We start from the raw sequence: 26,788 nt of genomic DNA on the forward strand, positions 1-26,788 counted from the left end.
TAAAGCAAAAATCTTCTTTGGAATAGATGGATTTTGTGTCATTTTCTGTGAACTAAAGCGATTCAATGTCTCTTCTGGTAAGTTTTTGTTAACATGGATCTAATTTTGTGCCATCAGAGTAGTTGTTGGTACAGAGCCATAAAGCAAAAGCATATTCTAATGGGATATTCTTAGCTTTGAGATGTTATTTTGACCTGAATGACTTCTGGTCTTTAGAAATGAATTAAATTCTCATTGAGTTTTTATCTCTTTAAAAAAGAGCTTCTCGGGCGGCCCAGTGGCACAACCGGTTAAGTGCACGCACACTCCACCGCTGCAGCGGCCCGGGGTTTGCCAGTTCGGATCCTGGGCGTGCACCAACGCACTGCTTGGCAAGCCATGCTGTGGCGGCATCCCGTATAAAGTGGAGGAAGATGGGCACGGATGTTAGCCCAGGGCCAGTCTTCCTTAGCAAAAAAGGAGGATTGGCAGATGTTAGCACAGGGCTGATCTCCTCACCAAAAAAAAAAAAAACAAAACTTCTCCTATACTTTTCTGATATACTCATTATTCTGTTCCTCTGTCCTGTACCCACTTTTTCTCATACGTAGGTTGTACTTGGATATGCCTCTCCCATCCAGTTACTATGCCTTATCCTTTAAATCTTTCAAAAATCCCTTCTACAGATTTCCATCTGACTAAAGGCATGCTTTAAAATGGTATTAAAAATAGGCTCCTTGACTTAACAAGACAAAAAACATTTGGTTCGATGTATATGATGTATAGATACCAACTTGTTTTCTGTTTATATTACATCCATGGTATCTACTTTAGATTAAGTAGTTTTAGGACTTTCGTTATATAGAATATAATACAATATTTGAATCTTTGAATTATTATATTAAAGCAGTGATGTTTAAAAAGTGATCAGTACATTTGTATGATGATTTGTAGTTTACAAATACTTTCATACATTATACCTCTTTCAGTCTTCAAAATTGTGAGTGATTGGCAGGGCAGATGGTATAATCCTCATGTTGAGTTTGGCCCAAGATTGCAAAGAATTAGAGCCAGGACTCAAACTCCTATCTGCTGATCCACTCCATTTGCCAAGTCTGAGAGGCAGAACTATGAAATTAGGAGATTGTATTGTCAGTTATATGGAAAATACAGAGTACATTTACTTTATGTTTAAAGTAAGACTTTTCTACTTAAAAGGGGAGCTTTATATATCTGAAAAATGCATTGAGGTGAAATACCTACCTCATTTTCTAAAGCAGGATTGGCAAACTTGCTGTAAAGGGCCACTTTGTGTTTGTGTGCTGGATGGTCTCTGTGACATTCCTCTTCTGTTGTTGGAGTGTTAAAGCAGCCATTGGCGATATGTACTTGAATGAAAATGGTTGAGTCCATGTTCCAGCAAAGCCTTATTCACTAAAATAGGAGGTGGGTCAGTTTGACTCATGGATCATAGTTTACTGACTCCTGCCCTAAAGGATTACGTAAAACTAACAATTTTATTTCAGTTTTTGAATTAGATGAGGTGTAAAAGGGCATTGATAGATGAAAGTCCTGAGATTCAGAGGACTGTGTGGTTGCCCAGGGCTTCCAAATTTTGGAAAAAGGATATCTTACTTAGTCTATTATTCCATAATTATGGGTTTTGTGAAAAATAATAGGATATGATAAGGGGTGATTTATATTCATTCAATTTGTTAACAGTGTTACTTTAAATTATATTCTTCCTATAATGATGAAATATTTAGAATCCTTTGAATCAAAATAATTCCTTTTTTTTTCCCTAAATGAGATATTTGTGCAAGATCAAGTTGACATTTTTCCTGATGGAGGATTCCTCTCCATTCAAGTTTTACCCTCTGTTTGAGAGCTAAGAAATGGTGTTTTCAAAGGAGCAGCACAAGTAAAATATTTTCCTTTAGATTCTCTACAGGGTATAACTGCTTTTCACTTGGCTATTATGGTGATGGATAAAAAAATTACATTCAGAAATATTTAAGGGGAGCTTTGTTCTGGATGGTTTTAAATCATTGTGCTGCCCAACAGAGATTAATGTGTCGATTTTTCATGAGCTGTTATATTCACCAGCATCCACTTGATTCACTGTGGGTATAAAAATGTTTTGAAGGGTAAGATATGGCTATTTTGTGATTTTTTTAATACCCTGGGCAGCTAACGAACATGCCAACATTTTTTAGGAGGGCTCAGCAAAATATTCTGCCTTATAATACTGTCTGGTTTTAGCTGTCTTCATATTTAATAGTGACTACTTTCTTGCACTGTGAGAATTTTATATAAAGATAATAAGAGGAAGTCTACTCTATTATTTTATAAAATGTTTTCTATATTTCTACAAACTGAGAACATGGATCACAACTTTTATTTTGAAAATAAATCAGGGTCAATTTAAATTTTAAGAAACATTCCCAATATGTCTTGTTAACTTCTCTTCCATCAAAAAAAGTGATGGGAGAGTGACGTCAGCATCATGGCAGACTGAGCTTTCCCGTAAACTCTTCCCCCGATAAGATGCAACAAAAGGAACAGTCACAGACCAACAACGGAATCCTAGACAGCAAAAAGCAAGATCGGAAAGATCCACACTGCCGCACATCTGAGAGTGGAACGTGCTGGGCCCCCGGAGGAAGTGGGGAGAGGTAAGGAGAACTCCTCTCCCTCCCCATCAGATCAGTGATCCCGCTCTGCGTGGCTCCCAAAGAGGGGGGAGGGGCGGCCCTCTGCAGGGAGACTGTAGCTCTTTGGGCTCTCTCAGCCACTGGGAAACTCCCACACAGAGGACTCAGAACTGCTACGGGGTACCATCAACATCTGAGCACCCCAGGAGAGCGGATAACGAGGGGCGAACGAGAAGCCCCCCATGCCAGGGACCTAGTGGGCAAAAGAGAGAGCCCCCCCGCCCCGCCCCACAAGCCGGACCCTGCAGCTCAGCCGACCAGACCAGACCAAGCGACTGGTGGATCGCAGCGAACAGCCGGGGAAGAGCAGAGGGGGCTCAGATTACACAGCCCTTTACCCCTACACAGTGGAGGCGGGTGGAAATTGCAACCAGATATTTCCAGGATGAGGAAAAACAAAGCCAATACAGGAACCACAATGCAAAGGCACATGAAATCACCAGACCAGAAGGAAAATGACAAGCGCCCAGAAACCAACCCTGAAGACACAGAAATCCATAACCTAAACGACAGAGCTTTCAAAATAGCTATCACAAAAAAACTCAATGAAATACGAGACAACACAGACAAACAATTCAAGGAGATTAGGAGTTTCTTCACAAAAGAGATTGAAATCATAAAAAACAATCAGTACTGATGGAGATGAAGAACACAATGGAGGAGATAAAGGAGAATCTGGAACCTTTAAAGAACAGAGCTGACAATATGGAGGAAAGAATTAGCATTATAGAGGATAGGAATACAGATATGCTCCAGATGGAAGAGGAGAGAGAACTAAGACTAAAAAGAAATGAAGAAAGTCTCCGAGAAATATCAGACTCTATTAGGAAATGTAACATAAGAATTATAGCTATTCCTGAGGGAGAAGAGAGAGAAAAAGGAACAGAGAGCCTATTCAAGGAAATAATAGCTGAGAACTTCCCAAATCTGGGGAAGGAGCAGGAAATACCAGTAAGCGAAGGCAACAGATCACCTAAATACGTCAACAGGCAAAGGCCCACTCCATGACATCTAGTGGTAAGGCTGGCCAAAGTCAATGACAAAGAAACAATATTAAAGGCAGCTAGACAAAAAATAACATACAAAGGAACTCCCGTCAGTCTCTCAGGGGATTTCTCAACAGAAACTTTACAGGCTAGGAGAGACTGGAATGATACATTCAAAATACTGAAAGACAAAAACTTTCAGCCAAGAATACTCTATCCAGCAAAAATATCCTTCAAATATGATGGAGAAATAGTAACTTTCCCAGATAAATAAGAGCTAAGGAAGTTTATGTCCATGACACCCCCACTACAAGAAATACTCAAGAAGGCCCTCAGGCCTGAAAAAAAGAAGAGAAAGGGAGTACAAAGCTTGGAGCAAGGAGAAAAATAGGCAGACAAACTCAGAAAAATAGTAGATCTTTACCGGAATAGGTTAGCAACCACTTAAATACCAAAATCAAAGATCAAAAGAAGGAATTCACCAAAAATAAATTTAACCTCATCACTGTAAACAAACACCCACAACACAAGATAGAATAAGGTATAACAAGAACAACTTAGAAGGGGAAGAGGAAAGTGATTGAATTGACTTAGTATAAGGAAATAGGAGGCCATCAGATAATGGACTATCTCATACACAAGATGTTTTACACAAACCTCAAGGCAACCACTAAACAAATAATCAAAACAAAATCACATATGATAAACAAAGAGAAAACTAGAAGAGTCATAAGACAGAACAACCAAACTGAATTGGCAGTCTGAAACAAATGGGACAAGAAACAAAGGAAAGGCAAAAGAACAGGAAAATAAGTGACAAAACAGTAACATTAAGCCGTCATATATCAATAATTACCCAAAATGTAATGGATTGAACTCTCCAATCAAAAGATACAGAGTGGCAGGATGGATTAAAAAGCAAGACCCAACAATATGCTGCCTCTAGGAAACACATCTCAGCTCTAAAGACAAGCACAGGCTCAGAGAGAAAGGATGGAAGACAATACTCCAAGCTAATGGCAAACAAAAGAAAGCAGGTGTTGCCACACTCATATCAGACAAAGTAGACTTCAAGATAAAACAAGTTAAGAGGAACAAAGAAGGGAAACATATAATGATAAAAGGGACACTCCACCGAGAAGACATATCTCTTCTATGTATATATATGCACCCAACATAGGAGCACCAATATACATAAAGCAACTATTAACAAACCTAAAAGCAGACATTAACAACAACACAATAATAGTAGGGGATCTTAATACCCCACTTACATCAATGGATAGATCATCCAGACATAAAGTCAATAAAGAAATAGTAGACTTAAATGAAAAACTGGATGAGATGGACCTAGGAGACATATACAGAGCACTCCATCCAAAAACAGCTGACTACATATTCTTCTCAAGCACACATGGAACAGTCTCAAGGATAGACCATATGTTGGGAAACAAAGCAAGCCTCAATAAATTTAAGAAGATTGAAATCATAACAAGCATCTTTTCAGACAATAATGCTATGAAACTGGAAATCAACCATGAAAAAAAAAACTGGGAAAGTGACAAAAATGTGGAGATTAAACAACATGCTACTGAACAACCAATGAATCATTGATGAAATTAAAGGAGAAATCAAAAACTATCTGGAAACAAGCGAAAATGAAAATATGCCATACTAAACCATATGGGATGCAGCAAAAGCGGTCCTGAGAAGGAAGCTCATAGCGATACAAGCCCACCTTAAGAAACAAGAAAAAACCCAAATAAGCAACCTCAAATTACACCTGACAGAACTAGAAAAAGAAGAACAAACAAAGCCCAAAGTCAGAAAAAGGAGAGAAATAATAAAAATCAGAGCAGAAATAAATGAAATTGAGACCAAAAAAACAATAGAAAGGATTAATGAAACAAAGAGTTGGTTCTTCGAGAAGATAAACAAAATCGACAAACGCTTAGCCAGGCTTACTAAGAAAAAAAGAGAAAAGGCTCAAGTAAATAAAATTAGAAATGAAAGAGGAGAAATTACAACAGATACCACAGAAATACAAAGGATTATAAGAGAATACTATGAGAAATTATATGCCAACAAATTGGACAATCTAGAAGAAATGGATAAATTCTTAGACTCATACAACCTCCCAAAACTGAACTAAGAAGAAATGGAGAATCTGAATAGACCAATCACAAGTAAAGAGATTGAAATAGTAATCAAAAACCTCCCCAAAAATAAAAGTCCAGGACCAGATGGCTTCTCCGGTGAATTTTACCAAACATTCAAAGAAGATTTAATACCCATCCTTCTCAAACTATTCCAAAAAATAGAGGAAGATGGAATACTTCCTAAATCATTCTATGAGGCCAACATCACCCTGATACCAAAGCCAGACAAAGACAATACAAAGAAGGAAAATTACAGGCCAATATCGCTGATGAACATAGATGCAGAAATCCTCAACAAAATATTGGCAAACCAAATACAGCAATACATTAAAAAGATCATACACCATGATCAAGTGGGATTTATACCAGGGACACGGGGATGGTTCAACATCCGCAAATCAATCAACGTGATATGCCACATCAACAAAACAAAGAATAAAAACCACATGGTCATCTCAATAGACATAGAGAAGGCATTTGAAAAGATACAGCATCAATTTATGATAAAAACTCTCAACAAAATGGGACTGGAAGGAAAGTACCTCAACATAATAAAGGCTATTTATGACAGACCCACAGCCAACATCATACTCAATGGGGAAAGACTGAGGGCCATTCCTCTGAGAACAGGAACAAGGCAGGGCTGCCCACTCTCACCGCTCCTATTCAACATAGTACTGGAGGTTTTGGCCAGAACAATTAGGCAAGAAAAAGGAATAAAAGGAATCCAAATAAAACTGGACAGCCACATGCAAAAGAATGAAAGTGGACCATGTGCTATCACCATTCACAAAAATTAACTCAAAATGGATCAAAGACCTGAAGGTGAGACCTGAAACTATAAAATTCACAGAAGAAAATATAGGCAACACACTATTTGACATTGGTTTTAAAGGAATCTTTTCGGATGACATGCCTACCCAGACTAGGGAAACTAAAGAAAAAATAAACAAGTGGGACTTTATCAGATTAAAGAGCTTTTATAAGACAAATGAAACCAGAATCAAGATGAACAGACAACCAACCAGCTGGGAGAGAATATTTGCAAAACATACATCTGACAAGGGGTTGATCTCCATAATATATAAAGAACTCACACAACTGAACAACAAAAAAACAAACAACCCGATCAAAAAATGGGCAGAGGAAATGAACAGACACTTCTCCAAGGAAGATATACAGATGGCCAATAGGCACATGAAAAGATGCTCGACATCACTAATCATCAGGGAAATGCAAATCAAAACAACACTAAGATACCACCTCACGCCCGTTAGAATGGCTATAATCACCAAGACAAAAAACAACAAATGTTGGAGAGGATGTGGAGAAACAGGAACCTCGTACACAGCTGGTGGGAATGCAAACTGGTGCAGCCTCGATGGAAAACGATATGGAGGTTCCTCAAAGAATTAAAATAGAGATGCCCTATGATCCAGCCATCCCACTACTGGGAATCTATCCAACGAACCTGAAATCAACAATCCAAAGAGGCTTATGTACCCCTATGTTCATTGCAGCATTATTCACTATAGCCAAGAAGTGGAAGCAACCTAAGTGTCCCTCGCCTGATGATTGGATCAAGAAGATGTGGTATATATATACAATGGAATACTACTCAGCCATAAAAAAAGACAAAATCGTCTCGTTTACAACAACATGGATGGGCCTGGAGGGTATTATGTTAAGTGAAATAAGCCATAAAGAGAAAGACAAACACTGTATGATCTCACTCATATGTGGAATATAAACCAACACATGGAGAGAGAAAACTGTATTGTGGTTACCAGGGGCAATGGGGGTGGGGGGTGGGCACAAGGGGTGAAGGGAGACATATATATGGTTATGGACAAACAAAAATGTACAACCCAAAATTTCACAATGTTAAAAACTATTGAAACATCAATAAAAAAATTTAAAAAAAAGTGATGAGCATTTTTTAGAAAGACTTTTTTTTATATGCTTGAATATATTTTGATAGCTGTGTCAGGGGTCCCTTCCAAGACCACTTCCAGGTTTGGTGATTTGCTAAGAGGACTTGCAAAACTTAGCATATAGTCATACTCACAGCTAAGACTTATTACAGCAAAAAGATACAAAGCAAAATCAGCAAAAGGAAAAGGTACGTGGAGTGAATTTTGGAGGAAACCAGTGCAGACTTCCAAGAATCCTCTCCCAGTGGAGTCATGTAGGATTTGCTTAATTCCCCCAGAGTTGTGACAACGTGTGTGAAATATGGCTCACCAGGGGAGCTCATTAGAGACTCATTCTCAGGGTTTTTATTGAGGATTGGTCATGTAGGTACCTTCTGCTAACAGGTAACAAAATTCCAGACTCACAAAAAAAAAGCAGGTGTTCAGCATAAACCATACTGTTTGCACAAACAGTTTAAGGCACTGTGAACCATTCTTATCAGGAAATGGTGGGAACCCTCCCCAAATCCACGTTCCCAGGTGCCAGCCAGGGGTCAGCTTTGCAAGCAGGCATTTTCTGATGATAGCAGTTCTAGGCCTGCTGTAACTCTTTTCTACACAATGGTCTTAATGATTATTGTGAAAAATTCAGGGTAAATGTTGCAAAAAATATATAAATACCAAATATAGTTTATAAATGACCTAACTAGTGGTTATTTTCAATATGAGCAGCAGTAATAAGTATCTTCAAACACTGTTATTGTAAATTTTATTCACTCTAGACAAACCAGTAGGAAATTTGCAAAGAAAATGATTCTAGTGCTATCTTGACATTGTTAGCTTCTCTTCTTCAGGGGTGAGTTTTACGTAAAACAGTGAGGATATATATCAAATTATTGTGATAAGATTGATGAAGTATACAAACTGTAGGGATTCAACTTAAAATAATCAGTAATTCAGGCTAACTGGGAAAATGACTAATTTGATTAGTGAGAAATTCTGGCATATTTTAAAAGAAAGAAAGTTTGATTACTTTTAAGTAACTGACTACAAAGTGTTAATGGATGGACTTATCTTACAGACTCATTTGATGTTAGTACTTTAATGTTCATATAGAAATGAATGTTCATGAGATGCTTGAAAATGATTTATTATAAAAGTCTCTTTCATGCAATTTCCTTACACTTTTCTTTTGACATACCTTTTCTTCTTAAATAGTGTAAGGTCAGCTTCACCCCACTAATTGATGATGAGATAAATCACATGTACATGTTGCATTTCTTTATTGGCAATATGTGATAACAGGACCATGGGTTAAAATGCAGGAAAATATAAATCGTGATAATGGAACTAAGTCTCTTAATTTGCTTTGAGTTGAAGTTAGAGATGTTTATCACCTTAAGAAACAAAATTGGTTCCAAATACACTCAATGTGTGGTTTAATGTGGATAAACATGGTTCCTACACTTAAGGAAAAAAAAAATCTGTGGATCAAAATAAAAATGATTATAATGAATATAGCAGAATAATCCTTAGCAGAAAACTGCAAAGATGATGAAAGGGTTAAATATTACACCAGCTGTAAAAATGAATTGATATTATGTCCTCCAGAGGAGAGGATAAGGATCAGAGATAACTCCAAGTTTATAATAGATATGAAATTTTTCTTCTGCACACCCAGCTGCTTCTCCCCTCTCTCCCATACTGAGTACCTCCACGGTATGGATCCTGACTTCAGTTCCAGGTTCCTGCATGCTACCCTTTCTCTCTGCCCCTCACCCCCGTCACCAGACCTTTTCGTAACCACATGCCACCCTTACTTATCTTCTGACTTATTTTTCACTTACTTGATTAATGCATTTCTGACTTTCCAGGATTGTTTCTGCATTTCACGAACACGAGTTGAATCACTCAGAGCTGAAAAACAGTCTGAAACCAGTATCCATCAATACTTGGTAAGAAAATGATTGAGTACAATTACTATTCCTCCTTTGCCTTCTGTAATACCATTCACTCCTGGTTCTCCTGTATCTCTTTTTCTTTACAGTGTCTTACTATTTCTTCTTACTCTACTCCTGCTGTTCTGTAGAAGCCTATAATTGGCCTAAATTGCCTCTCCCTGAGCAGTCTCACCTGTTCCTGTCACTTCAGTTGCTCAGATTTCAGATTGTCCTGGAGCTACCTTAGGTTTTCCTTCAGTTCAAGAGAGGACCGTGGCATCAAGCAGGACTGATGATTCTCACATTGTTACTTGCTGTCCTGGACTCTTTCCTGGGCATGACAAGTGTCCACAGAATACCTCAAACTAGAGTTTTCAAAGGCATCTCTAGACAGTTAGAGTCAAATCTTAATCAAACTTCAGCTGCCCATTGTATTTCCTGCTTGGGCTAATGAAAACCCATCTACTAAGTCACCCTAACTAGAAACTGGGGAGTTATCTTCACACTGGCTCTACCTCTGCCCCCACATCTACTTATACACAAAGTCTGATGTATCTGTATTTGAAATGTCCTTGAGTCCATCCCCTCCTTCACCTGATCACTGCTGCTACTCAAGTCTCATCATCTCTCACCCAGACTATTGCAGGTAGACACATTGCCTCTAGTTTTCTAGACACACATATAACCTCCTGTCACCACTCAGATCAGTCTTCAACAGCGTTACCAATACAGGCCTGCTTGTGTCACTTTCCAGCTTTAAAACAACCATTGGTTTCCTAAAGTCTATGGGACAAAGCCTAAACTTAGCGTGGTATAAGGACTCTTAATGGTGTAGAATATGTTTAATTTTTGAGTTTCATTTCTTGCTGCTGAGTCTTAGCACATACTCTTCGTTCTGCTTGAAATACCCTTCTCCCTTTTCTGCCTCTAAAATTCCTCGTCATCCATAGAGTTGGCTCAAATATCACATCTCTGAAGCCTTCCCTTTTGTACCTCTTATTCCATTATGCTCCTGTGTATCTTAGACATTCCCATAAAATGGCATTTCCTGTATTATCTCATAATGATTGGTGTATATGTCTCTCCAACCATAACATGATCCCCATAAAATAGGCATCCTGTCTTTTCCATCTTTATCTCCCCTGGGCAATGCTTGATAATATTTTAAAAAACGTGCTTGGGAATAAATATTTCTGTGGGATCTTTCCCTGCCTTAATCCTTACTTTATACTGCAGTTCTTACTACAAAATGGAACCTGCCTTGCAAATGCCTTATTTCCTACAAAATAAAGTAATCCCAGTTAATCCTGTTTATAAATTAATCCTGATCCTATCTTCAGTTGTCTTCGTTTTGTCATTTCACTTTTTACTCACTAATACTCTAAAATCGTCTCGTTACCTGCCCTTGTGTACAATAGGATGTATCGTCTAATCCTAGTTTTCATTCAAGTATTACCCTTCAGACTGAGGTGGTGTTCAAAGAGCAGAGTGTCTGTTGTCTCCTTGCTGTTGCCAAGAGAGAGGCCTAGGACTCAGGAAACTTCCGCGGGTGCTGCTGCTGCTTTTTTTTTATTGTGCTAAAATATACATAACATAAAACTTACCGTTTTTAAGTGTACAGTTGAGTGGCATCAAATACATTCATAATTTTGTGCAACCATTACCATCATCCATTTCCATAACTCTTTTCATCTTGTAAAACTGAAACTCTGTACCCATTAAACCATAACCCCCCCATTCCCTCTCCCTCCCCAGCCCCTGGCAACTACCAGTCTACTTTCTGTCTCTGTGATTTTGACTGCTCTAAATACCTAATATAAGTAGAATCATATTGTATCTGTCTTTTTGTGGCTTAGCATGATATCCTCAAGGTTCATTCGTATTGCAGCATATTGCAGAATTTCCTTACTTTTTAAGGCTGAATAATATTCTATTGTATGTATATACCACATTTTGTTTATCCATTCGTCTGTTGATGGACACTTGGGTTGCTTCCACATATGGCTGTTGTGAATAATGCTGCTATGAACATGGGTATACAAATACCTCTTTGAGACTCTGATTTCAGTTCTTTTGAGTATATACACAGAAGTGGAATTGCTGGATCATATAGTAATTCTATTTTAGTTTTTCGAGGAACCACCGTACTGTTTTCCACAGTGGCTGTAGCATTTTACATTCCCACCAACAGTGCATGAGGGTTCTGATTTCTCCACATCCTCACCAACACTTGTTATTTTCTGTTTCCTGATAGTAGCCATACTAATGGGTGTGAGGTGGTATCTTATAGTTTTGATTTGCATTTCCCTAATGATTAGTGATATTTAGGATATTTCATGTGTTTATTGGCCACAATAACTCAATGGAATTATTATTCAATAGAGAAATGTTGTCTATTCAAGTCCTTTGCCCATTTTTGAATTGGGTTGTTTGCTTCTTTGTTGTTGAGTTTTAGGAGTTCTTAGATATTGTGGATACTAACACCTTATCCAGATATATGATTTACAGGTATTTTCTCCTATTCTGCGGGTTGCCTTTTAACTTCGTTGATAGTGTCTTTTGATGCACAAAATTTTTAAATTTTCAAATTTTCATGAAGTCCAATTTGTCTATTTTTTCTTTTTTTGCCTCTGTCTTTGGTGTCATATCCAAGAAATTATTGCCAAATTCAATGTCGTGAAGCTTTTGTCCTGTGTTTTATTCTAAGAGTTCTGTTGTTTTAGGTCTTAAATTTAGATACTTGATCCATTTTGAGTTAATTTTTGTATATGGTATTAGGTAAGGATCCACTTTCATGCTTTTGCGTGTGGATATACAGTTTTCCCAGCATCATTTCTTGAAAATACTATCCTTGCCCCATTGAGTGATCTTGGCTCCCTTGTCCAAATTCATTTAACCATATATGTGAGGGTTTATTTCTGGGTTCTCTATTCTGTTCCATTGGTCTATATTTCTGTCTTTATACCCCTCCACACTGTTTTGATTACTGTAGCTTTGTAGTAAGTTTTGAAATCAAGAAGCATGCGTCCTCCAATTTTGTTCTTCTTTTTCAGGATTGTTTTGGCTATTTGGGGTCCCTTGAGATTTTAACAATCTTAAATCTTCCAATCTCTGAACATGAGATGCATTTCCACATTATTTATGTCGTCTTTAATTTCTTTTAGCAATGTTTTGTAGTTTTCATTGTACAGTCTTTTACCTCCTTGATTAAGTTAATTTCTAAGTATTTTATTCTTTTTGATGCTATTGTAAGTGGAATTATTTTCATGATTTCCTTTTTAGATTATTCATTAAGCAGATCTTTTGCATTTTTAGGAAGTTATTAAAAAGTCTAACAAGGACAGGGACCCTGCCGTGATTTTTTTGCTGTCTAATTCTCTAACTAGTCATCACATCAAAAAGAGAAGTGAAGTTAGTTTGGGATGATTTACTCTTAGTAAACCTATGCTGTCCTGTAGTGATTACCATGTTGTTTTCTTAAGTGTCCATAATTCATCTGTCTAGTAATTTGATATCAGACTTTACTGGGCCACTGCATCAAGCTTTGTAGTTTTCTCCCTTTTTTGAAAATTAGGTCAGTGTTTGACTATTTCCATTCTGGTTTCTTGTCTGAGTTCTACTGTGTCTGCAAACTTATTATCCTAGATGTAATTGTCTTTGGCCTGGAGGCTTGAACCTGTCTAAAACAACCTGTTTTGGGCTTCAGCTACTTATTTACAACATATGTGCACCTTCTGGTTTAAAGAAGACTATTACCCTAATGGAGTAGATGGAAGCAAAGTAGAGGTTGATTAGTTTGATTTCAATCCATCATCTGGTAACCTGCTGCCATTTCTTCAAGCAGTGACCTGTAAGCCTCAGTTCGTTCTGTGCTCTGGCATCCTGACAGGCCTACCGGTTATCATGTTAAATTTTTGTATATTGTTATATGCTCTTCTTTCTATCTCTTATATGTGTTCTTTAAATCTGAGTTTATTTGAAGCCTACCTATTCTAAAGAAATTAAATTGATTTATTTAGATTTCTCTTCTTTCTTCATTGGGATTATTTTCAATTATATAATAGAATTTCTTTTTAGTCTTTCATCTCTCTTGAACAGTATTCACCGTTATTCATCTTTAGCCATGAGCTTATAATTACATTTTTTCTGCTCTCTTAAAAGTTTAGGGAACATGAGGAATGAAGGATGTAAAAAGTAGTTAGCACAATTCTGATACCTAATAATGTCATTTCTAATCCCCTCTTCCTTCTCTCTACCCTGGAGGCAGTAACAAGATTCCTGCCACCTGCTGGTGCCTATAATGGCACCTGAGTGTCATTTGGAGTGCTGTTGTCCTTTGGAAGATCCTCATGGCTGTCGTATGATACCAGTGGTGTTGGCCTCTTCTTTCTCTTGCATGCGTGTTATTTTACTGCCACTGGGATTGAGTGCAAATCTAGGACTCTGACTCTGGAGCACCCTGTGAGGCTCCATTTTGGTACATGGTCATTAACTCAGGAGGTCTGTACTCTATTCTCCCATCTCTTGAGGTTCATTTGTCTTTCTGACGTCCCTTCTCATTCATTTCATCTTGTGAAAAACTTCTTCAGCAATTTTAATAGGCTGCAGTGTGGAAATTATTCCTTGACTGTTAACACCTCCACTAGCTGAGCAGGTACCTATATGTATGATGGATATAACTGGCAACCACTTGACACTAGAGCGCAAACGTGGAATGTCCCTCCCAGGTCCCTGCATCTACTCCCTTGATCTGTTTATTAGATACCCTGAAGATTTAACAGCCATTGTTAGCAACTCCTAAAAATTCTTACTGGAAGTTGTGCTGGAAAGTATTCTCTATGACCTGCAGATCTGCTTTTCCTGCCCTCTCCCCCTTTTCAGGCTGACAGCTTTATAACTAACATCAATTATTAGCAGTTATAAACTGTTTTTAGATCTTAGTCTCTTAAGCCACCTTTCAGTGCCTTTCTAATGAGCACTTGTGTGTTTGAAAATACAGTATCAATATTTTATATTGGGGTAGGGGACCAGAAAAGTTTATACCTGTTTTGTTTTCATCTTTTTAAAACAATGCAGGTTGATGAGCCAACCCATTCCTGGTTGCCTTCGTCCACTAGAGCCAGTGAAGTGATCTGTTCCACCAATGTTTCTCACTATGAACTCCAAGTGGAAATAGGTAATAATCCTGGATTTCATATAATTGACCCTTCATTGTTAGAAATGAAATTGATGACAAAAAGATTATTTTGTAGGCTGGTATTTTTCTGTTGTCACCTACAGCATAAAACTAGATATTGTGTCAGTCAAATAGGTCTATTAATTTTATGTCTGTAATAAAATAGTGGCCCAGTTTTTTCAAGATTACTTTCTAGAATTTTTACTTTTTCACTGAAGTATTTTTAGAGAAGGAAGACACTAAATAATCTAAATATTTTTTATTTGTGTCTTTATTGTGGGAAGCTTCTGATTTTATGTCTATAATATATACTGGGTATGAATTAAAATCAAATCATGTAAATCTTTTAAGTCACAGTCCTTTAGCCAAATTACTTTCTTTTAGCTTAAAAACTTACCTAAGGGGTGGGCACAGTGGCATAGTGGTTAAGTTCATGCACTCTGCTTCGGCAGCCCAGGGTTCACAGGTTCGGATCCCAGGCTCAGACCTACGCACTGCTTATCAAGCCATGCTGTGGCAGGCATCCCACATATAAAGTGGAGGAAAATGGGCACGGATGTTAGCCCAGGGACAATCTTCCTCAGCAAAAAGAGGAGGAGTGGCAATAGATGTTAGCTCAGGGCTGATCTTCCTAACCAAAAAAAAAAACCTTACCTAAAATCTCAAACTAACACATGGACAAAAAGAACAGTTTAGTTGTTACCAGAGGGCAAGGGGGTTGGGGGGTGAGCACAAAGGGTGAAGGGGCACATTTATATGGTGACTGACAAATAATAATGTACAACTGAAATTTCACAATGTTATAAACTATTATGACCTCAATAAAAGAAAAAAACTTACCTAAAATCTCATTTGTAGTAGAGATCTTTCTCAGTTAAGTTTGGAACAGGCTGGGTTATTGTTTATAGCCTTATACCTGTGAAACCTTTTCTCTGAATAATCAGAAGCATCTATTAAACACTACAAACAGATACTATGTTAGGTGCTAGGGATATAAAGCCATGTAAAACATGTGAGGAGTTCACATCCTCTCAGGGAAGATGAACACGTGAGATAGCTTTGTTTTATGCACTAGAGGTTACCATAGTAGAGGTGTGCTGTGTTATGGGAACAGAGAAGATGGAGTATCCATCTATCCATCTTGACCCCTCTGGGAGTCAAGAAGGATAGCAAAAAGGAACTGGATCCTGAAGAATGCAGAAAAGTTTGCTGAATGTTCTAGTCAGGGTTTTTGTTATAAACAACAAAAAAAATCCTGACTAACTTAAGCAAACGAGGACTTTTCTGAACAATATTGCTAACTCACTGAATTATTGGCTAGAGAAATAAGCTTGGGAGAAACCAAGAGAAGCCACCTGACTAGAGCTGCAGCCAGGGCCACGGCATGGGAGCAGCCTAGTTAGTGAACTACCTAGTTAGTGTACTACCCAGTGAGGGTACTTATACCACCAGACACGGGACCCCCCTGCAGTGAGTTCTGACTGCCTCTGCCTCTTTATGTCACTCACTCCATCCTCCAGTTGCCCAAGCTTAGGTCATTGACCTTCCCATGCCAGGGTCAAGGAGACCAAGAGAGAATAAGGATCTGACCCTTTCTAAAATAGCTCTGGTGGACAATGCCCCCAAATTAGAAAGGAGGTTTAGATGGTGTCAATCCAAAAAAAGGTAAAAAATATTCACTTCCGTAGATGACGAGGAAGGATGGTTAGAGGGGGACTACCACATACTTGCTCTGTGCCCAGAAGTGGGAGAGTAGGGAGTGGTAGGAGATCAGTCTGGAAAGGGAGGTTTGGAACACAGTGTGAAAGACTTTATATGGTGTATTTAGATGTTCAGACTCTCTGTCAGCCTCCACAACTCACCCACTTCGTTAATCAGAGGATTTAAGGCAGGAGTTTGGAATTTGTCCTCACTGTGTGATCCTCTCTCTGAGGCATTGTGGTATAGTGACGATAGTAGCAATAGCATCTAACAGGCATTATGCTGAGTGTTTTTTATGCATTTTCTCATATAAATTTGTCACCCCTTTACCACTCATTTTGCAGATGAGGCTCTGAAAATGTAAGTGACAGTAGTATAGCTAGTGCTTTGAAAACAAGCCTTTCTGACTGTAGGGTCTAAGTTTCCAGCTGCTTCACTGTAGTACCTTTCTGTTGATAAAATGCTGAGTTTAGAGGGACACCTGGCAGCAGTCTGGAAGATGTAGATCAGTGATTTACAGCCAGAAGTATCATCCTTATCACCTGAGTCTTTAAAAATTGCAGTGCCTGTGTCCCAGCACAGACCTGCTGCATCAAAACTCCTGGCGAATGGGACCTCGGCACAGGCTTCTGAAGTAGTTCCCTCAGTCCTTGCAGTGCGTGCCCTGCGTGAGAATGCAGGGTGTAGTGAGGAAGTCACTGCGTCTGTCCATGGAAAGGGGACAGATCTTGAACTGAGGCTGTGATGCTGTAGAGGGGATGAATTTGAGACTAACTGCATTTACAGGTAAAAGTGGCAGATTCTGGCAAGTGGAGAGAGGGAGGGAACTCTCATTGATTGGGTGCCTATTCAGAGGTGCCACTCTGGTCTTTCACATTTTAAAAACTGGCAACACCAAATGCTGGCACGTATGCCAAGCAGCTACAGCTCTTACACATTGCTTGTGGGAATACAGATGATTCAGCCACTTTCAAAAACAGTTGGGCAACTTCTTGTAAGGTTAAACGTACATGACTCAGCAATCACCTCGCAGGTGTTTGCCAAAGAGAAATGAAAACATATCTACCTAAAGAATGTTTTTGCAGCTTTATTTATAGTCACCAAAAACTGAAAACATCCCAAATATCTATCAACTTATGAATGGATAAATAAATTATGGTATATCCATATGATAGATTATTACTCATCAATAAAAAGAAACTAACTACTGAAACATACAACAACATGGATGAATCTCAAAAGCAGCATGCTAAGTGAAAGAAGCCAGACACAAAAGACTACATTCATTATGAAGCCGTTTATATGACAAACAAAAATCACATCAGTGGTTGCCAGGGACTGGGCGTGGGTGTACGAGATTGTAAATAGCATTCCATTGTTTGACTGTGTCACAATTTATCAATTCACAATTTAGCAATTATAATAGGTATGTAATCGTATATCGTGGTTTTAATTTGCATTTCTCTCTCTTGAGCATCTTTTCATGTGCTTATTGGCCATTCCTATATCTTCTTTTGTGGATTGCCTATTTGATCTTCTGCCTATTTTTTAATTGGGTTGTTTGTCATCTTATAAGAGAGTTGTATGAGTTCTTTTTTTTTTTTTTTTTCCTTAGGAAGATCAGCCCTGAGCTAACATCCATGCTAATCCTCCTCTTTTTGCTGAGGAAGACCGGCTCTGAGCTAACATCTATTGCCAATCCTCCTCCTTTTTTTTTCCACAAAGCCCCGGTAGATAGTTGTATGTCATAATTGCACATCCTTCTAGTTGCTGTATGTGGGACGCAGCCTCAGCATGGCCAGAGAAGCAGTGCGTCGGTGCGTGCCCGGCAGCCGAACCCGGGCCGCCAGTAGCGGAGTGCGCGCACTTAATCGCTACGCCACGGGGCCGGCCCTGTAAGAGTTCTTTATGTACTCTAGATATAAGTCTTTTCAGTTATAAATATTAATACTTTCAATCAGTGGCTTGCCTTTTCATTTTCTTAACTATGTTTTCTTGAAGAGCAGTTTTTAATTTTGATGAAGTCCAAATTATCAATTTTTTCTTCTTTGGTTGCTAACACAAGTTTTATGTCTGATTATAGGAAGAGGATTTGATAACTTGACTTCTGTCCATCTTGCACGGCATACTCCTACAGGAACCCTGGTGACTATAAAAATTACAAATCTGGAAGACTGCACTGAAGAACGCCTGAAAGCTTTACAGGTAACAAGACGAAAAAATGATGCATTTAATGTAGTGTCCATTTGAGGAGATTACATCTATAGGAACTTTTCCCCCCCAAATTAATAGTTCTTTCTGTTAGAAAAGTAGATTTCTTTCTTCTAATAAACATGTAATTATAGAATTGGAAAGAATACTTGGAAGCCAGATCCATGAAAGAACAAATATATTCAAACTTTGGTAACTACTATAAATTCTTTCAAATGAAGATCATATTTGAAATGCTGGCTTGGAGATTTGCAACACCCCTGGTCAGTCCAATCACAAATAGTCATATAGGGAAATAGAAAAAACAAAAGCAAACAGTCTCCTTTAATCCAGTTAAATAAAATTATCTTCTAAATTGATCAATTTTGACAGAATTGCATATCAGGAATGTTAATACCATTTTCATTGTCACTAATCAGTTTTGGTATAAAGAAGGAAAGGATTTTGTTTTAACATTGTCCCAATTTTTAAAATACTTGTATGTGCACATGTATATTGCAGAGAAAAAAAAGATTGGAAGAAATTATACTGAAATGTTAACAATGGTTCTCTCTGTGATATAGTGTTAGAAGGGACTTTGATCTTCGTATTTTTATGTATTTTTAAATGTTTCTATAATAAGAACATAGGGTAGTTATTAAGAGCATGACCTCTGGAGTCAGACTGAGTTCACATCCCGTGTCCACTTCTCGTATTAATTATGTGTCTTGGACAAGCTTTCTGACTGATTTCTACATGTCCGCTTCTGTAAAACGGGGGTCATAATATCACGTACTTCGTGTAGTGGTTGTGAGATTTAGAGAGATGGCGGCACTAAGAACAGTACTTAGTACTAATAAGCTGCATTGAGTGTTAGCTGCCTCTACTGCTATTATCTTCATCATAAGGAAAAAAAGCTTGTTTTAAATGTCTTGTCTCTTGTGTGTCTATCCTAGAAAGCAGTGATTCTCTCCCACTTTTTCCGGCACCCCAATATTACAACTTACTGGACTGTTTTCACTGTTGGCAGCTGGCTTTGGGTTATTTCTCCGTTTATGGCCTATGGTAAGAAAACTCGTTTTAGATAAAATAACTCATAATATAGCCTGGATGCTATAATTATAAGGATGAGTAGGATCTTAGATTTATGATTTACTACTTTTAGTTTATAAATCTGATGGCCAATTCTAGATTTCGTGATATATTTCTATATCTGGTTCATGTTGAATTTTAGTCTTCAGAAAAAGGTGGAATGCGTCTAATGCTCAGTGAAACCCCACTGCTTCTCCAAGAAGTCCATCCCTTTGCACAGCTGTCTCTTCCCCTCCAGGCTCCTTCCTCTCTCAAGAGAGAGATACTATTGTTTTTCAAGTAGAAGTTTTTCCACCTGTGCATGCCGTTCCTATCCCTATTTCTCTGCGTTGTACATGTATTTCACTGTCTTGTGAACATCTGTGTGTGTCCTCCTCTCCTTCCCTGGACTCAAGCTCCTCAAGGGCAGGATTGTGTATGTATTGTTCATTTTGGTGTCCCCAGGTGCTCATCCGGTACCCACACAAAGTAGTTCAATAGTGTGTTGAATAAATAAATGAATGGATTCCAGAGCTTTGATTTTTAGGACAGCTTTTTTTTTTTTTAATGTTTTATTTAATGTTTTATTTATTTATTTTTTTCCCCCAAAGCCCCAGTAGATAGCTGTATGTCATAGATGCAAGTCCTTCTAGTTGCTGTACGTGGGACGCAGCCTCAGCATGGCCGGAGAAGCGGTGCGTCGGTGCGCGCCCGGAATCCGAACCCGGGCCGCCAGCAGCGGAGCACGCGCACTTAACCGCTAAGACACGGGGCCGGCCCTAGGACAGCTTTTATGAATTGCCTCTGGATTTAAAAATGTGTATACGCACACAGAATGTATTTTTTCAGTGCTTTTGAAAATTGTTACTTCTCTTTCCTAGTCTCTAGAGTGTCATTAAAAAAGTCTTTTTAAAGATTCTTGAAGGGAAATTACCTTTGCATAAGAAGGTGGTTAGGCTCTAAAATGTAACAGGTGAATGTGTGTTTACGGTTGAAAAGAACATTTACAACATAGCTAGAAGCAAAATCACTTTCACTGTTCTTTTAAAGATTTCAGGGGTTTCTTTCAGGTTCAGCAAGTCAACTCTTGAGGACTTACTTTCCTGAAGGAATGAGTGAACCTTTAATAAGAAACATTCTCTTTGGAGCAGTGAGAGGGTTGAACTATCTGCACCAGAATGGCTGTATTCACAGGTATTTACTTGTGTTTTACAAAACGAAAGAATTTTAGTCGAAGAAATCTTTTGGGGAACTTGTAGGAAGGAGCAGTGGAGTGTTAGAACGGAGGGGTAGGACACTCCTAGATGCAACAGAGGGAGGAGGGAGCCCTCAGTACAGTAGACGCTGACGTTTATGTTCATTCCCCGGACGTGCCCCGTGCCCAGTGCTTGCTCAGCGCAGGGCACACCTGCTCCCAGGAGCTCACGGTGTCAGCAGGGAGGGTGCAAGAATCTGTCTATCTGAGGATTGCTGGAGGGAGTGGGATCCTAGTGAGCTCTTTTTGTTTTTCTTACACAAATAAAGAGCTTCTTTGTCTGCTTTTCAGCTTTATGTCATGTTTACATCATGTACAAATTGTAACTAAACCTTGCTTTGATTTCTTAAATATTTTGCAGCACCTTGAGATTATCATACTAAATATCAATTCTCTTGTTACCAAACAGAAGTAATTGGCTGAATGTTAAAAACAATGCTATTCTAAGATACATTGGGACTCTGTTTTCCTTTTTAAGTTACTTTTTAAATAAGTTTGTTTTCTTGCTTGTTTCAATTTGCTTAATGCTTTTTATCTTACTGTTTTTGTTTTTTTAGCAGCATTCTGGTTAACTGAGGATTTCTAACAGACTGTATTCTAATTAATCAAGGTTTTATTACACTTTACCAGGCTATTGGCCATCCTACTCTATGATTCCAAATTCAGTGTTTTAGATGAAAAACAAGGCTCTTTTATAATTTATTTGACAAAGGAAATTTTTATGTAAGACATTTTTATAAATGATGTTAACACCATGAGAGGCTGCCTTTTATTGGATAATATTGCATTTAACTTTAAATTCTAACTTTATGCTTCAAATATTATTTAATTGATTTTTTTAGACTTCTCATTTTGCAACAGCATCCTAAAATAGTGAAATTAATAATTTGATTCTATTCCTAGTTTAAAAAAATGTTATCACTTCCAAACAAGTAGCTTTCAGTTATATCTTCCCTTGTTCTAATGCCATATTAAATAGCTGAAAGGATCCCTCAATTCCCTGAACATTATATATATATATATATATATATATATCAGTGTGCTGCTATTTTTTAAAGAGTATTTAATTCCCAAGAGAATACATGGATTTGTTCTGACCAAATTTTTATTGTTTCTTCATTGGCCAGTTTCTTAGTATTTAGGATTGTTTCTTTTTGTTCTAGGAGTTTTAAAGCCAGCCATATCCTCATTTCTGGTGATGGCCTAGTGACCCTCTCTGGCCTGTCCCATCTGCGTAGTCTGGTTAAGCACGGACAGAGGCATAGGGCTGTGTATGACTTCCCACAGTTCAGCACGTCAGTGCAGCCATGGCTGAGTCCAGAACTCCTGAGACAGGTCAGGTGTGGCCGTTGCATTGGGTTGTCTGTGCGTCTCCACCGTCTTCTGAGCCTGACTGAAGGACAGTTGTGCCCTTATATTTGGATGGTGAATGGCCTACTGCAAGGCTTTTGTATCTTTCTTGTCAAAATTATGATGTTAGGAATTTTTAAATGTATATCATATATTAGGTATATCTTGATTTCTCACATACGGGTTTTTTTCATTATTGTTCACCATTCTTTATCAAAAAAGCACTTGTATGTAACATTTTATTAAGTTCTTTACACTGAAGGACTTTAATTGTTCTACAGGATTTACATGGATATAATGTGAAGTCAGATATTTACAGTGTTGGGATTACAGCATGTGAATTAGCCAGTGGGCAGGTACCTTTCCAGGACATGCATAGGACTCAGGTAAATGCTCCTAAAATCCCTGAACTACTTCCCTTTCGTAAGATCCTGTTCATTCTAGATGATATCTGTTAAACACCTTTGCTGTAGACTCTTAGGGTCTTTATTGTTGTTTTACTATTTTGCCTAAAAAGAGTTGAAGGAAATTTTTCTTTCTTTTAGATGCTTTTACAGAAACTGAAAGGTCCTCCTTACAGCCCATTGGATATCAGTATTTTCCCTCAATCAGAATCGAGAATGAAGAATTCCCGATCGGGTGTAGACTCTGGGATTGGAGAAAGTGTACTTGCCTCCAGTGGAACTCGCACAGTCAATAGTGACAGATTGCAAACGCCATCCTCAAAAGCTTTCTCTCCTGCCTTCTTTAGCTTGGTACAGCTCTGTTTGCAACAAGATCCTGAGAAAAGGTAATATTGGTCACGTCTAAATAGCATAAAGCATATGTGTTTTATATTTTATAGAAGCTTTGTGATATTCCATTCCTGCCAAATTCAAATCTTTTAATCAAAAAATTATAGTCTAATCCAGAAAATGTCAGTGCTAAAAACAAGTAGAGACAATGAGCGAGTGGGAAGACTACTGGGTTCGAAGTCAGAGGCCTTGGGCTCTGTCTCAGCCGTGTCATTTCGTAACCAAGTCACCTTGTAAAAGTCAGTTAATCTTTCCAGACTTTAATTACTGCATTTATGTTAAGACATTTTAGAAACTTGAAGCAATACAAAAATGTTAGTCACTGCTATTATTATAAAAATTATTATCATAGCATGTCATATATTGGCATTAGCATTTTGGAAATAAGATGTGTGTCTTATTTATCTTTTTTTAGTCCCTTATAATTAGTAAGTGCCCAATAAATGTTGAGTTATGGACTAATGGAAGGATATCTCTAGAATTAATTCTTCCCATTAGTATAAGTTGAAGCTAAGAATTGGGCTTCCTGACATATATTCTTTTTCTTTTTAATTTTTTAGTACTGGGTTTAATAGCTCTACACCTAATTTCTAATATATTTTTATACCTAAAAAACTACATTCTAATATGAGGTTCTATTTTTTTTTTATCACTTTTTAAAAAAATTTCAGGCCATCAGCAAGCAGTTTATTGTCCCATGTTTTCTTCAAACAGGTGAGCTTATCTATCTTCTGCTATCTAGATATTTTTAAATACTATTAAAAAGTCACTTCATTTTGTTGGCTTAATAGGACAGTCTTGTTACCAACATTCTTAATGATAATTTTCTTACAAGGTAAAGTTAAAAACAAGAGAACTTTTTTGGTAGTTCAATTATAGACTTTCTAAAATATTTTCATTCTGCAAAATGAAATGAGTAAAAACAAACAGAATATCATATGTTACTATATCCTCAGTTTATATTTTGATTAGAGACTCTTATTTTTCTATTTTGGCTAGAAATGATGAAAGGACAAAATAATTCTGATACAAATCGGTTTATTTGCTTCTTCCTGTTTTTAGATGACCAGAATTAAAGGCATTTTTGGCGAAAATACCTAAGAACAATTTCAAACACTTTTAACATGATTTCTTTAAAAGTTATTTATTGCTAACAAAACTAATGTATTGATTTATATACCAACAGCCTTATTTTGAGTTTCTTTAACAGATGAAAGAAGAAAGCCAGGATTCAATTCTTTCACTGCTGCCTCCTGCTTGTCACAAGCCATCAACAGCACTGCCTCCAGCCTCCCCTTGGACTGAGCCAGAATGTGACTTTCCTGATGAGAAAGCATCCGACTGGGAATTCTAGGGCTGCCACGTCCTTTTATGTCCTATATACTTGACATCTTCTCCCTGCTGCTTTCCCTTCTGTATTTCTAGGTACAAATACTAGAATTATACTTGAAAATACAGTTGGTGCACTGGAGAATCTGTCATTTCAAACCACTCTATTCAAAGGACTACGGGTGTATAGCCCTTTGGTCACCTCAGAGTGTTGTTATAACTCCAGAGAAACTTCGGAATTATTCATCTAGCTACATTTAGTGTCATCTGTTCTCAAGTTTTTCCCCAAGCTGTGACTGACTCCTCTCCTTGATCTCTCACTATTGAGCCAGTTGATTGTTTCGGCATTTTGCTGCCCTCAGGGGAATGAGCCCTCAGAGGACAGTGCCTCCAGGTACATTTTTTACCTCCAGGTTCTCTAGCCTTTTTGATCAGCTATTGTTAGACCAACAGGCTAGTTTATCCTGGCATCAAACCCTTTTTTGGTAGAAGGGAAAATGTTTATACTTACCCATTTTTTTCTGTTAATACTTATGGTAATATCAAACTGAGCCTCACATTAAATGATTCACTTGAAATATATACAGAAGTTGTAATTTGCTTTTTTTATTGTTAAGGCTAAAGTAACACTTTCCTACTTAAATTATAGATCTTAAATTCATGCACCCCGTGGGAGCTCAATAAAGATTTTTTAAATTGAGCTTATGCTTTTATTTATTAGTGTTCTTGACAGAGCTGAAACACAGATTCTGTTTTGTTTTGCCAAGGAAAGCCCTTTCTCAAACAGATTTATTTACATAACATAGTGAATTGAGACCAAGCTGGTATTTGATGCAGAAGGCAGAAAGCTGGTTATTTGATTCAGGAGGCAGAAGTGTTGTGACGCTTTATATGATTATTATTCTCCTGTAGGGGATACAACATATAAGGACATAGAGATCTTAATTATTGGTTTTACCTTATTTGCAAAAGAGAAATGCTGTGTCTCAAAAAGAGTATGAAGTTTGAACTGTTGGAAATTAGGACTACCTCAGTTAGTGGATTTTCTTAATCTGTACACTTTTATTTAACATTACATTACAAATTATTTTTAAATGATTGTCTTAAGACTAAAAAAATAAGATCAGTAAGACAAATAATACACAAATTAATAGACAATTTGAAACACAAATCTTTTGATGATTATTGGCCAGCCCCCGTCAAGAAGGTTTAGGTTACTCCATCAAGTAAGCCATGAAGAGCTGCCCAGGTGGAGGAAAGAGAGGAGATGAGTACCATTTGAGGCCCTGAGATCACCAGTAGTGGTGGGAGCTGTCAATGCAAATAATCCATAATCAATCTATAAATCAAAATTGGGGTGAGTTTATCATGAGCCAGATCTGAAGACTAGCCTGGGGCTTTCCTTCCCCAAGGAAGGAAGGAGACCAAAGAAGTGAGGTATACATAGTGGTTATATACCATCTTGGAACAAAGAGCATGCATCACATATAGGAATGTCCCTTTTACAATTGTCACGAGATTGCTTTGCTGGCACAGTAGATCAGTGAACACAGCAGGTAAGTGGTTACAAGGTGAGTGGTCACAAGGTGAGCACAGCAGGTCAGCAATTAATCTTTAGAGAGAGATACTTATCCTAAAAGAAATGCCAATGTGGGGGAACCTACATCTCTATCTTTAAGGGCATCATTCTTGTCTTTGGGACATAGTAAATATTTAAAGCAGATATACAATGCATGCTCAACAGGCCACGTCAGGCCCTTTTGGGAAAAACAAGGTCAGGCCAAATTAGTTTTACACCAAATGGCTTCCTCATATACTCCAATACATCCTATTGCTTTTCATTTATTTATCAGAGCTATAGTTCATTCCACTAACTCCTCCTTCTAAATTTCCCCTCAGCAAGGGAGGCTCACAGGAACCAGAGAGGAGGTTCTCCTGAGTTTGTGGGGAGCTGATATGTGCAGTGCTGAAGGTGGACTCTGGAGGCCATGAAACAGTGCCTCTCAGATCCACTGTGAGTGTATTAGGGTTCTCCAGAGAAATGGAACCAATAGAAGATGTATGATAAGGAGTTAGCTCACACGATTATAGAGGCTAACAAGTCCCAGGATCTGCAAGGGGAGTGGGCACGCTGGAGCCCCAGGAAAACCAATAGTGTAGTTCCCGTCCAAAGGCTGGCAGGCTGAAGACCCAGGAAAAGCTGATGTTTCAGTTCGAGTCCAAAGGCAGGA

At 38.0% G+C, this 26,788-nt stretch overlaps 1 protein-coding gene across 2 annotated transcripts; it reads left to right on the top strand.

The window, feature by feature from the left end:
* On the top strand, positions 1–25,251 carry STRADB (STE20 related adaptor beta). 2 transcript variants are annotated; one of them, XM_058549599.1, is made up of 11 exons: positions 1–77; positions 9,626–9,706; positions 14,768–14,867; positions 18,652–18,773; positions 19,715–19,823; positions 20,900–21,023; positions 22,248–22,419; positions 22,716–22,820; positions 22,980–23,224; positions 23,900–23,942; positions 24,439–25,251. In XM_058549599.1, exons 1-11 carry the CDS (start codon positions 66–68, stop codon positions 24,580–24,582), a joined length of 1,257 nt encoding a protein of 418 aa, XP_058405582.1. In that variant the 5' UTR covers positions 1–65; the 3' UTR covers positions 24,583–25,251. The 2 variants fall into 2 exon arrangements, with proteins under 2 accessions (XP_058405582.1, XP_058405583.1); XM_058549600.1 differs by having other exon boundaries at positions 24,415–24,523.
* The last annotated feature ends 1,537 nt before the right edge of the window (positions 25,252–26,788 follow it).

This window comes from Diceros bicornis, chromosome 10 (assembly GCF_020826845.1).
Source record: "Diceros bicornis minor isolate mBicDic1 chromosome 10, mDicBic1.mat.cur, whole genome shotgun sequence".
Classification (NCBI taxonomy): Eukaryota; Metazoa; Chordata; class Mammalia; order Perissodactyla; family Rhinocerotidae; genus Diceros; species Diceros bicornis.